Below are 14,162 nucleotides of genomic sequence, written 5' to 3'. Positions count from 1 at the left end.
ATTTTCTTGTATTGCCTCCTGCAAACGTCCGTAGAACAAAACAAGCTAGTTTAGTCAGTGATTGGTTTTTATTTGAAGGACGGGTTTATGTATATAAATGCTCATGTTTTTATTGGTTTTCTCCGTGAGAGCCCCCCATGTTCTATTCATATCAGGCAGATCTTTTGTAAAATCCATTCAAGCTTCCATTCATTTAAGTTTGATAACCAAAGACTTGTTCAGATAGACTCCCAGGCAATGTCTCCGTGGCTGTTTCTGTTCGGCTGACGAGCTGCAACTAAGCGCTAAACAATTCAGTGGTTTGTCAAAAGCCCCCAACTGCCTCCATGGGGCCAGACGCCGCTTGCCTAAACTAGGCTTGGAAATAATTTAAGGCTGTCTAATATTCTAGCTTTTCTAGGAAACAACAGAACTATACAGAAGCAGGTGATACACATTAATAATGAAAGTGTATAACATTTGATGAACATGACAAGTTTATGTTAAGAATTTTAGTTATGTTTGAAGAAAGATAAAGTGATTGCTAATGATTATATTTGGCCATTATGGATGAGATCAGGCTGGTCCACAGTTTGACCACTTGATTATTATACACTTTATTATACACAATTACTGCGGCTCCCTTCCATGTTGTAGGTGTTTAGATAAAAGCAAGCAACCAGGGTGTCGGCTGTGAAATTCCTGCTGATGAGGCATCGGTAAGAGCATTACCCACCACAGGGGCTACCTACAGCTTCATCCAATGTTATCCAATGATAAGTAAATCCCAAAATGGTTAAATACGATCCGGGTGCACAATGAATGAAAAATCTTGGTTAACTTTTATTTAGAACAGTGGAAAGTTGAGAAGTCTAATACCACCAGCACACAGCGTAAAAGGACCCCTGCTATTTGTGTGATCTTGTTGCACTTTGTAACCAGGCCTAGTCTTATACCTCTTCAATTGGCACTCCTCATTCTCCTTGCTGATCAGAGAGTTCCAGCTTGGACTATCTTGGTTTGTGTTATTGGAAGTGAGTAGGCTGCATATACAAGTTATATAAGTTTCCTAAAAATATTTTTCAATTGTTGTGTGTTAACATTTTGAAATAAAAACAAAAAACAAATATAAATGTGACTCGGAACCAGCAGAGTTTCATTTTTCTTTTTTTTTTTACTTTATATTAGATGAACAATTGTGTTATAATGTATGTTTATTACATATTATTTTTATTTGTACAGTTCTGAGTATTTGGAGTTACCTATTATGTGACACTGGAATATTCTTTGGGAGGAAATGTTACTTGGGCGTGACTTTCTTCACTGACATTTGTACAATAGAATGATGGATTGAGCATCATTCCCAGTTTCTGTAAATCCAAAGCTATGCTTGTAACATTTTTATGTGTGAGCATATATAACATTGATGCTGATTTTCATTTTATACCTGAGCAAACATACTTCATTCTAAGAGATAGCAAGTGCTGGATTGTTCTTTTTTTAACAATGGGGAACGCACAGCAAGAGATGATTATTCAGATCTGGCTTTATTTTTCTTGCTTTTCTGTTTACAGAGGTATCTGCAAAGTTCCAAGTCCATCTTTCCATTGACACTGCAGAATGTTTGATGAATATCAGATTCACTTCTTTTTAAATAGACCCCGATGTGTCTGGTTAGAAATGTTAACTGTTTAAAAAAGCACACTCAGTGTTTCATATTATGTGTAGTATGCTGTGCACTCGCTGCCCCATCCGCATTTTAATACTGTGTTGGGTTAATGTTATTCTTCTGCTGTATTGGAATGTATTCTAAAGGTTTTAGGACATTTCACGTTCTTCTCTTGTCTTGTTTCCATCAAAGGCCCTGATTTATGAAAGTTCTCCAATGCTGGAGAGGATACACTTTCATCAGTGAAGCTGGGCGATCCAGCAAACCTGGAATGTATCTGGTTCGGACTGAAAACATTTGCTAACAAATAGCAAATGACCTAAGTAATCCATTCCAGGTTTGCTGGATCATCCAGCTTCACTAATGAAACTGGTGTCCTCCCTAGCCTTGGACAGCTTTACTAAATCAGGCCAAAAGTGTTGGGCCTAAAACGTATTTATGATTTGATAACTTATGTTGTGTTATTATAGTTTATCTGCAACTATACACACAAAAAATCATTAAGGCCTACATACTGCACACAGTTATTAAATCTCTTTTATGTGTGTGCGGTACATAACCAGAAGTTAATTGTTTATAAAGAACTTTATCTCATTTCCTTCAGATAGATACTTAAGGAATAATATTTCCTGTTAAATGAATTGTTTCAGTACATATACATGTTTATTCCTTGGAGTTGTTAACATATTTGTAGAGTTGTACACCACTGCTGGAACACGCTTATTTTGTGCATAACGTTTCTAATTGAAGATGAATGTGGGTACACATATATGTTTTATTCTGCAAGATATAGGAGCCAGCATGGGTCATTTGTTGGAACAGACCAAAAACTGCTGTGCATTACTGCAGCAATGGTCCCTATGTATGTTTTTATATGTATGTATGTTCTGGGCTTTGCATTCACAAGTACAAAAAGCAGCTGGTGCTAAGGGGGCCTAAATGTATAGGAAGGTGTGTGTATATAGACTTTTTGATTTTTTACATCTATTGTGTGTTTGTGTATTACCAATGTGTATGAAGTTTTAATAGCACCAAAGTAAGTCCTTATCAACTATCACACCCTAATATGCCTCACAATAACATAATGCCTGTGCATTTATAAACCTGGTAAATTCAATGCACATTCAAAGGTTTTAAACGACCTTCCACTTTTCTTTCACTCTATGAACAGTTCCAGGTTTCCAACCAATGTTACCTTTTATCAGCCAACCAAGAATAAAAAAAAGCAAGGAGGTAGCTATCATACATTGTTTTTGGTTCACACTTTGCTCAGCAGTGACCAAAGTCTGCTGTTGTCAGAGAACCCTTTGGTTGTGGAAAATTGTGTCCAATCATTTTGAATAAGGTGACACAAGATAATTTACTAAAGAAGGAGTTAAAGTCAACCAGTGTTCATTTCAAAACTGTGAATTGAAAAATATAAACTAGAGCTGTTTTTTCATTTTACCTCGCTTCACACTTTAACCTGAGAACTAATAATAGCAGGAGTGCCCAAACTGCCCGGCACCACACTGCGATATGCTGTGTATGCAGTTCATGGGCAGGCTAAAAGGGTACAATGTTATGTTACAGCAGCCTTTTTCAACCTCTTTAACATGAAAAAATGTTTTTTAGGGAACCCTGCTAATATTACTATATCCACAATTCAGAGTATATTAGTGTGGTGGTCAGTGGAACAAATGCCTCTTAAATTGCTGGACAGTAGGAAGAACATCACTATTACATATAGCAAAAAAGGTTATTGGTGTCAGTTAAACTGACCTGAGAGGCACAAATTACTCATTGTTCAAGGAACCCTGGTTGAGAAACATTGATTCAGGTCGGGGAGGACAGTCAGACCCCATATTATTCATGGGTAGATAAAAGTGGATGTGAAAGATCCAGTAGTACTGTTTAATCAAATTCTATATTATTACAATACCAATTCTCTATACCAAAAGAGGTGACCCTTATCTTTCTATCTATCTAGGTAGATTTATGAAGAATAGACACCTTTGCCAATATATTGTCTTGCTGCTTGTGTAATATTGGATTCTTTACTTCATGTCCTTGAGATTCTTTACTTCATGTCCTTGAGATGAGACTGAAGGTCACAGGAAGTCTCCCAAAGGGGGGAGCAAATGTTCTGTTTAGTCCCCGACCAGGTGTGACTAAAGATTTCCCATTACATTTTGTCCTGAACAATTCTAAAATTTTGCATTTTTTTCTCACTTTAAACTCTGCAATCAATACTTGTCAGAGGTACTATATCTCCTCCAGGTGGTGTTGAAACATAAACTGCTTTTTGATTCAAAGTTAGATGTCGCAACCTTCATGAGCCTCTTCAATATTGTCAGATAGCTGTCCCTGCTACATGCTGTGCTTCCAAATGTTGTTACAAGCATGTGAGGATAATAGAAGTACTCCTAGGAGCTGGATGTTAAGCAGAATAATTTCATGTTACAGTTAGGCATTCTCTGCAGTAACACAAAGAAAACTATAACTGTTTTGTACATATTGTGTGCAGTCTGTACATCCCCCGAGACCCCGTCCTTCCCAGCCATGTCCTGCCCTTTCCTTCCTCTGTCCCCCAGGTGCTTTTCACAGGCTTTGGAAGGTATGAGAGCCATGTCAATCAAGACTCCATTTTTTAACAGCACTTTTAAAAGACTTAAGAGTGTAAGATACAATGGTTTATGTAACATTTATTGATACTACCATAAAAAGATGTATGGTAAAGGTGATGTTTTTTTACATGACTGAATTCTTCTCCTTGAATCTCACATAAAAATGCTTATAGCAGACAGTTTAAGCATACTTTACTTTAAAATGGGTAACTGCATAGAATAATAATGTTATAATCAAATTAGATCTAAACCTAATTGCTAACATTGCAGGTAAGTTTTTTGTTATAGATTACAGATTACATAAAAGTCACACTAATGTAATGTCATTTCAAGGAGCAAACTTAGAAAGTTATATTTTGCATCAAATATATAAATTACAGGTAAACACAAACCCAAGGAAACAGAGTCCTATCTGTCCTAGTGATAAATTGTTCCTGGTCACAATTTTGCATACCCTTTGGTATTTAATGGTTTACAGTCTTGTCTTTTGTTACACTTTTAAATGAAGCCCTTTAGTTTTTTATGTGATAAAGCTGCATATTCTTCTTGACATAAATGGTCTCATTACTTTTTGTACGTTTGAGATCTCCCTGACGTTTCTCAAATGAGAATTGTCATGAGATTGTATGGCTGCTCCAGAACCCTGCAGCCACTGAAATGTGTATTGAATAATTAACATCACGTTTAGCTTCTAGGTTGATAAATGCAATTTTCCCCAGTAGTCTGATTAAATTCTGCATTCATTTTGACATGAGTTGTTAAGTGGACCTATTCTGAGAGAATATATAAACTGCTGTTTCTTGGACAAAAATGCTACTTTGGTGTTCTGATCCTCTGCATTTCATACTTTCCTAGTCACTAACCCCCCAAAACAGTAGAAATCCACGTACCTGTTTCACAGTAGGTATGATGTACTTGTTGACTGCTGTCCATTCATAGCATGTGACCACTAGGTTCAATTTTCACAGTACCCAAAATAAATTTATCTCAGTTTTTGGATTAGTGCTGTTTGGTAAATTGTATACAACTTGTTTGTGGCATTAGTCTAGCAAAATGGTTAACGTTTTACAAATTCTGTAACTTCTTGTTATAAATCCATCTTTTCACAAAACTTGTCTGTGATTATGATTAAGGAAAATTATAACTAGAAATTATATGTAGTCTGCTGTTGTCAAGATAATCCAGTAGTTTCTAAAACTGATCAAGAACAAGTGTGCAGATGAATTGTTTGCCGGGTTTATGCTTTTTTATTTTCTCATAAAGCAGTGCGGTCAAAGACAACACAGGTAGCTGTCATTTTCAGAAAAAAGGCAACAATAGAAACCATGATGTATACCTTAATACAGGCTATATTTAAAAGATCAACTAAACCCACTTTCTTTGTCTATCAGGGAATAAGATTGAAGAAATGACGGAATACAAACTGGTGGTGGTGGGAGCTGGAGGTGTTGGAAAAAGTGCCTTAACAATACAGCTTATACAGAACCATTTTGTAGATGAATATGATCCAACAATTGAGGTAAGTTGTAATAATTTTCCATTTGTCCCATTTTATTTCCTAGACTCTTTTGTACAAGTTGTTTTACAAAAAGGAATTCAAATTCCAGCTGTGTAGTAAGCAGTACATTTCATACAGCACAGCCAATACAGATAGATGTGTAGGTGAAGACAATACCTTAAACCAAAGCATGTGCTCAAATGTTTTAATGCAAGTATGCTGTACATTGTACCAAGGCTACACTGGGTCCAACATCACTAAACTAGACAGCAGGTGGGGAGCTATGTCAATTAATTTGAACAGACTTAGCAGCTTAAGATCCACAAGAGATCTAAGACCTCAGTAAAGAATATTCAGACCCAAAGGGTCTGATTTATTAAAGCTTGCTGGAGAGTATACTCTTTCATCTTTGAAGCTGGGTGATCCAACAAACCTGTAATAGATTTCTTAGGTCATTTGCTATTTTTAAGCAAAAGTTTTCAATCCTGGACCAAATCCAATTCAGGTTTGCTGGATCACCCAGCTTCACTGATGAAAGTGTATCCTCTACAGCCTTGGAGAGCTTTAATTAATCAAGCTTGTAGTGTCCACCTAATTGCAATGAATTTTTATTGTTTATTCTCTAGGACTCCTACAGAAAGCAGGTGGTAATTGATGGAGAGACGTGCTTGCTGGATATTTTAGACACTGCAGGCCAAGAGGAGTATAGTGCAATGCGTGACCAGTATATGCGAACTGGTGAAGGGTTCCTTTGTGTGTTTGCTATCAACAATAGCAAATCCTTTGCAGATATCAATTCCTATAGGTAAGTCTGTGCTTTTCAATATTTAAAAAAAACATTATTAACCATTTCTGCTGGTGTGTTTAAATTTCAGTTCTCCAAGGTATTACTAGGCAACAGTGGAGATTGACGACATAGAGATATCTTTTTAATAACTTTTAAATGCAAGAGGAACCTGTGCTTTCCTAACATTTCTGGTTTACTGGTACCAAATAATTTGATGGTAGGCTTATTTTTTACAGCAAAAAGCAAGCAATGGTTAATATGAGGTTATTTAGTATTCTTCGTTTGAGTTTTTTTAATGTTTTAGAGTACTGCAGTTCTAACTTTTACATACAATTACAAAAATTTGAACATTATCCACATATCATTCCTGTATTTTAGAGCTTGTTATTTATGTGAGCTGTTTCCTAATAAAATAAAACTTTCTTCTAACACAGGGAACAAATAAAGAGAGTAAAAGACTCCGATGATGTCCCTATGGTACTTGTTGGTAACAAGTGTGATTTACCAACCAGAACTGTGGATACCAAACAAGCTCAGGAGCTGGCCAGGAGTTATGGCATCCCCTTTATTGAGACCTCTGCAAAAACAAGACAGGTATGAGCATTATACCCTCCTAACTAGAAACTTTACTAAACCTGGTAAAAATCTATATTACAGGAAAGACATAAACAGACATTTAGCAAGGAAAACTGAGCACACACCTTTATTGACATGTTTTTTCCTCTATTCATACAAGTTGTAGAAAGTCTCCTAACAATCTGAGTAAACAGTGTTCAGTCACGCATCAAGGCAAAGACAATATTTGTCAAAATTGCCTAACAATAACGCAGACAAAAGTAAAAGTGTCTTTAGGGGCATTCTAGAATCTTTTGTATCTATTCTCATGAAGGTAACCTGGTATTTCTGTTTATAAAATTGTGCAAAGTACAACTAAAGTATGTAGTAATAGTAGTAATAAAAAAGTGAGAATAAACATGGAAAGTGACAACTTCTATATAATAGAATAAAAAACTAAATCATTTTTGATCTTTACATTTTTTTCACCCTTCCTTTGTTTATATTATAGGGTGTTGAGGATGCTTTCTATACACTGGTCCGAGAAATCCATCAGTACAGAATGAAAAAACTGGACAGCAGTGAAGACAGCAGCCAGGGCTGTATCCGATTGCCCTGCACTCTCATGTAAATAGGTAAGTGCTTTAGATAAAGGTGGTTTTGTTTGTCTAAGTTTGAGTGTAAGTACATATATAAATTGTAAGCCAGTGCAGGTTTGAAGGTTGGTTGCTTCATGCAAGTAGTTCAGTAGTAGACTTGGCCATGTAGTGGGGCTGAATTTTATCATTTAGGGACATTAATGTTTGTACAGTTATAGATAGAACATTAGATTTCTGAAAGAAAAAAAAAACTTGTTCACTTTTAAAGTTACTTGTCACTTGCATTAAGCTTAATGAGCTGATTGAGTGTATCCTTAATTTTTCATTTTTTTTAGCTCATTCACTAAGATGAGTGAAAATTACTTTTGCAAAGAAAGATCTACTACTTTTAGTGAATCAGGTTTTTTTGTGCCAGATACTGAAGAAGCTGCATATCTGCTGGATTTTCATTTGTTTAGCTTTCTGCCAACATATTGATACAGTGCCTCACAAAAAAACTTGCACATCTCTTCTTTTAGTGTTTTATTCAATTCATGGGCCTAATCATAGGTATTAAATGGGGTAAAACAAATCAGAGGATGGGAGGAATAAGTTGACATTTGCAGCAGATGTTGAATTATCCTGCCACTGCTGGCCTGTTTTCTTCCCATAGTGGATCATGCTTTCATCTATTTATTAAGTAAAGGATGCATATATATAGAGGCCCTATGATCTAAAAACAATTAGTTATTCAGACCAGGCCATCTTCTTACAATGCTTTGTGGTCCAGTCCTAACACTTGTATACATTTGTTGGCATTTGTTCTAATAACCCACTGGTTGACCCATACACATCAAACTAGAATACACTCTCCAATATATCCCACCCCTTGCCAGGTGTCCTTGTAAGAAGTAATTCTGTTTACCTTTTAGCATTGTAATGTTTAGGCTAATCAGTGTACAGGACTATTAACTAGCAAATACTATTTTATGCTTGTATGAGAATTTAAAGGAATTCATACAGGTCTTCATTCTTTTTGGAAGCTTTCTAGAATCTTGAATCAACATGCACTGATCAGCAGAAATAGACTTTTAGGTCAATTTGAAAGCTTTCTCGTGAAATCGTATAACTTTTATGTTATGGCCTTAACTTCACTAAAAAATGTTTTCTTATTTATAGATTTCTTATTAGAAAAAATCTGAAGATATCTTCTACCAGAAGACCAAAACACACAACCCACCTGCACAAAAACTGTTTTAATGGAAATGCCACTTAACAAATATTATACCTCGTTCACAGATGGTCTTATCACTGTGCACTTTTTATATGGATGTTGTTATCACAATGATTTAGTTGTGTATTTCACCCATTGTGCTACTTAAATACCAAAGGTAATGCCTGTGACATGACTGTTCTCAAGTGGTAATACCGAGGAGTGTGATGTGAAGATTCCTGTTTGTGTACTCTGGTGAAAATCTTCATCTCAAGGATTCCTGTATTTCCGGACTTTTTCCTCTGATGTGTGAATACTTTTGGCTCTATACCACTGTGCTCAAAGAAACATCTCATATAGCGATGGATTGAGCTTTTTGAACTGACACAATGTCATACATACTACTGTCACTCATTTCTTGGTCTTTGACATTCAAGACAAACTATAAGTTTACAACTGCTGTAAGGACAAGCCTGTTATTCAAGTGTCTCCTTTCCAATGTGGCCCTCACCCTGGGCTGACTTATCTACTGCTGGTTTACTGGCTTTGCCAATTGTTAACTGCAACACACCTAACAGTAGGAGGATCAGAATACACACTTCGACTTCTTTGTAGTAATTCACCGTCTGCCTTACTCATCCCAGCACTAAATCACAACCATACTCACATACAGTTCATTGGTGAATAGTCATATTAATACCAGTAGTTTTAATTTTTGTATTCGTACTTTGGTCAGTGTTTGTCTGAAAATTAAGGCATTTATTGTATACAATTATGTATTTGTGAAATTGTATATCTTGGCTCTCAACGGTCCCATTGGCCATATACAAGGGAAATATTTGGCTGGTGTTATAAGGATTTAAGCACATAAGTGTTTTCTCTTGTATTGGTATCAAGTTCAAACATTTATCTCCTTGAAACTGAACTAAAGAAACGAGAATCTGCAGTAATATTTAACAGATCAGATTTCTATTTCCCTCCTGACAGATGGCGAGGAAAGAAGAAAAATTGGAAAGCATATAGTTTTTGTTTCCAAGGCAATTTTAAAACCCAAGGTATTTAAAATGATTGATGCTTCATTTAAAAGCTTACCTGAATATATATATATAATTTTTTTTTTTTTTATAGGTTGCCCCTGTTGGTCATTTGTTTGACATACATATAAGCTGGACAATCAAAAAGGAAAAACTGCCTATAGAACATATTAGAGCAGTAAAGCATGATCACTACTTTGCTGTATGGTATACAGAAATCATATAAATAAATAAAAAGTATAAACAAGGTTTTTGCGTACTTAAACAGAAATCTATTGACAAAGGTTTGTGTCTAGACACATATTTGAAGCAGTAAAGCACAATCACTTTATTGCACTAGTAAATAGAAAGCATATTTATAATAAAAGGTATAAAGGATAGGTTTTTCTAACACTTCAGTATGCTTTACAGTTAATTTAAACTCATGGCAGTGGTAAATAACAAACTTTGCATACTTGTATGCAAGAATATTGTAAGCGGTTTTCCTAGCTTACAGAACTTGTAAATGTAAAGCTTGACAATCCTTAGATAATTTACACACATTTGGGGAGGCATTTGAAGGCACACGTGGGGGTTGATTTCCAAGGTAAGGGGTATAAACAGTTCACATTAAATTATTTTAGTGAAACTGCTTGTTTGTTCATTCTGTTTGAAGTGAGAGAACCAATTAAAAATTACACTTCCTAAAGTTAACATTAAGGGGTATAATGATTAACAATTTATTATTTATTTGTTCTGTGCCAATTGACAAATGTACTTTAAAAGGTAATCAATAGTAATGGGCAAATATTCTCAGAAATGCATAAATAAAATCTGAAGTCACTGCAACAAGTATGTTTATGCATTCAGTCTACAGGCTGCATTGGTTTTAATAATTTTTTTGCTGAACAGTTAAGGGCAGCAAAGTGGCTGCATCCTCCCTGTGCTTTAGTAACCAGCCAATACAGTACAAGTACAGTAGTTGCCATTCATAATGTCTCTTGCCTGCCCTTATAGTAAGTATAATGTACTCACTTTTTACTTGTGGCTTTGCCCCTTGCAGCAAAACAATCATGTATACCAGTTGCTAAATATCAATAGCATACCTTTTAATAACATACCTACCCAAGTATGTTCACCCATCCCATTCTTCTATTTCAATTCACACAGAACAAGTAAACAAGCATTGAACAAATTCATAATACAGTATAGTTTATCAATTTACCCCAAAACGTTTCCTTTGAAAACTATAATTTCTTGGATCAGTGAGGTGAAGCATTGTTTGCTTTGAATAGATAATCATGTGCAAGGTAAATGAAAAAAGACACTTTTTCTGAATATGTTTGTGTGTGATTTAAGTCAACACTTCTCCTAATTTAATTGAACATGGAGCAAATCGACCCCTTTTACTTGCTGTCTAATGTCTTTGTCAGTAGTTCGGAAAAATAAACGTAATTGTAATTGTAGTTTTACATTTTAAGGTTTATGTGTCTGTGTGTGAAGGGAGGGGGACACATGCCTATTATTATGTGTAAAACCATTGCAATGATCATACAGGAACTGCTTTGATGTGCGTTTTGGCCTTTAAATGATTACATCCAACCATCCTGCCTGGCTAGTTTAAACAGCCTAATCAAGGACTAAAGAGAGGGTCCTATTCATCTCTATTCATATAGATGAGTTTAATAGGCTATGTACACATTTACTTGCAATATTTTTAAATGCTCAAAAGGCAGGATTGTTGACACTGGGATTGGTTTTTTTTTTATACAGATTGTGTTTTAAAGGTAAAAATGAATTTACCACTTTCTTCCTTTTTTAGTTTTGTACATGAGTTATGATTTTTAACTGACTTTCACTTGAAAATGCCTTAAACTACTCTAATTGGAAATGTACTTCCTGCTCTCCCACTCCATTACTCTGTGATGGCAGAGATGAACAGGCACTCCTCTTAGTATATAAGTTCTCCCACATACTTGTCAATATAGGGAGCACTACCTCAAACTCTGGCATGCCATGGGAGGAAAGTAGTGCTGGGCCTAATTGAATCTATATATATTAATATTATTATTAGGCTTAATCTGTGACAAACATTTGTAGCAGTATAAGAATATCCACACGTTAATATTATTTAGGTGATCTCTGCTGAAAGTACATAAATCAATTTAATGTATTTTTGTTAAAGTATTATTGCTTCAGGTATGTAAATTCATAAATTATATATATCTATATAACTATAGTTTATAAAGCAGAAATATGTTATTGCTTTGTATAAAACCAAGGAAACTAACTGTGACAGCAATATGCAAAGTATACTTTGGATAAGTTATGTTTTCTGCAGATTTTACTGCCTTGCAGAAGTATTGATTCCTCTCAGTGTTTTATCTTGATTTGTCACATTACAACCTAGAATAAAATAGATTTTAGACACCATTTGATTCATTCATACATGTTAAAATAATTCAGTTACAGCTTTGGATTTTCACCCATCTCTCAAGAGAAAACTGCTCCAACTACTTTTCAGCTCCATTGGTGTACAGAAAACGTTAAACCATGCCACAGATGCTCAATTGGGTTGAGGTCTGGGCTTTGGCTGGGCCATTCCAAGACATTTTAATGTTTCCCTTTAAACAACTCCAGCATAGCTTTAGCTGAAAGTTTAGGGTTGTTATCCTTCTGAAAGGTAAACCTTAGTTCCAGTCCAAAATCTCTGGTAGATGGAAACAGGTTTTCCTCAAGAATTGCCCTTTGTTTGGTGCAATCTATCTTTTTTTTAAATCCTGACCAGTTTTGCGATCCCTAATAATGAATGAGTTCTTGGGGTGATGGGAAGGATTTTTGACCAAACATGATGTTTCCATGATGGCCAAAAGTTTGTTTCATATTACCTGAGAACCTTCTGCCATGTGTTTGGGGATTCCACCACATGTTGAGCAAACCCCAAACTTGTTATCTTGAGTACATTGCATAAAGTCCAATGAAAAACCACTTCCAGGTTGTAATGTGCAAAACAGGACAAACAATTGAATCATATCCACACAATAATCAACATATAATTTGCTTGGCTGTAATGGAAAACAGTTCTAAGTTTGTTTTATCTAGGGTCCATTGATAATAAATTGGCCTCAGCCACTGTTACATTTTGCTGTGTTATAGGACTCATATGACCCCACTGTAACTTGGTTCCAATGGATTGGATGCATTCTCATCTCTATTGCAGTATCCTTGCAGCAAATGCAGAAAAATGTACTAAGTGTATACCCTAAGAATATAGTTTCTACAGCTCATTAAAAACACATTTACACAAAAGACACCTTGTGTTTGTGAAGTGGGACAAATTATGTATATTGCTGGAGTTACTTTTGTGCTGTGATTGTATTGGTCCTTGGTCCAATGCTGACAACTTTTATTCCTTTCCAACAATGCCTGGCTCTTTTCTAGGTCTGACACCTAACATTTGTACAACGAGTTTTAAAAAATATGACTCACCCAAACACAGTTTGTTGTACAGAAGAGTGAAGGACTAAAAAATGGAAAAACAAAGCTTTAGAGTTAAGCTGTATCTATCCGCAGCGTCATTGGAAACAATCAGAAAATAAAATTTCCAGCGAAAAAATGTACCTTTAGAGTTTTCTTTTTGAACAGATGAGATTTATTGGTTTGGCTTTTAGTTTTAAATTGATGTTCAGTGTCATTTTTCTGGCACAATAAACTCAGTATTGGAAAGTTATTTATCTCTAGAAACATTCTGAATTCAATTGAATTGCTTATAAACTTGGCATTTTCTCACAGCAGTACAAAGATACTTAAGGTCCTTGGCAGTTTAAAAATCGTAAAGAAATACTGAGTTTTAAAACAAATTAAAATAACCTGATGTCTTTCTCTGCAAGCACACATTAGGATTGTCATCTAGAGGCCCATGTACATTGTGTTCTCTAAAGTGCAAATAGCTGCTATATTCTGTATACTCACCCACCCACCTATGATACCTTACAGTCATTTAGTGAAACTGCCCTTCCAGTAGGTGGTGGCATCCCGGAGAATACTCTAGTAGCACATGCAGTGTCTGCTGTACAAGCAAATGTCACTTTTATCACTACTGGTATACTTTAATCATACCTTGATTTTTGTAAGATGCAAAAAAAAATGTTGTAAAAAATTGTCTTTAATTTTATGGGAAAAAAAATCAATAAACCTCTAATTGATCTTTGTTTCTATTTATTCAGTCTTCTTTTAACATCTAAAGTTAAAAAAAAACAACTTA

General features: G+C 35.3%; 1 protein-coding gene across 1 annotated transcript in view; it reads left to right on the top strand.

The window, feature by feature from the left end:
* The window catches only part of NRAS (NRAS proto-oncogene, GTPase), an 18,611-nt gene extending 4,502 nt beyond the window's left edge, over positions 1-14,109 (top strand). Inside the window, exons 2-6 of the mRNA XM_072426165.1 lie at positions 5,646-5,773; positions 6,379-6,557; positions 6,974-7,133; positions 7,606-7,729; positions 8,852-14,109. Coding sequence (XP_072282266.1) covers positions 5,663-5,773; positions 6,379-6,557; positions 6,974-7,133; positions 7,606-7,725 — 570 coding nt within the window. The 5' untranslated portion in view covers positions 5,646-5,662 and the 3' untranslated portion in view covers positions 7,726-7,729; positions 8,852-14,109. The remainder of the gene's footprint in view (positions 1-5,645; positions 5,774-6,378; positions 6,558-6,973; positions 7,134-7,605; positions 7,730-8,851) is intronic.
* Positions 14,110-14,162: the final 53 nt, after the last annotated feature.

Source organism: Pyxicephalus adspersus, chromosome 1, assembly GCF_032062135.1.
Source record: "Pyxicephalus adspersus chromosome 1, UCB_Pads_2.0, whole genome shotgun sequence".
NCBI classification, from domain to species: Eukaryota; Metazoa; Chordata; class Amphibia; order Anura; family Pyxicephalidae; genus Pyxicephalus; species Pyxicephalus adspersus.
Note: the sequence above shows the minus strand (reverse complement) of the source record. Positions and strands in the feature narration are given on the sequence as shown.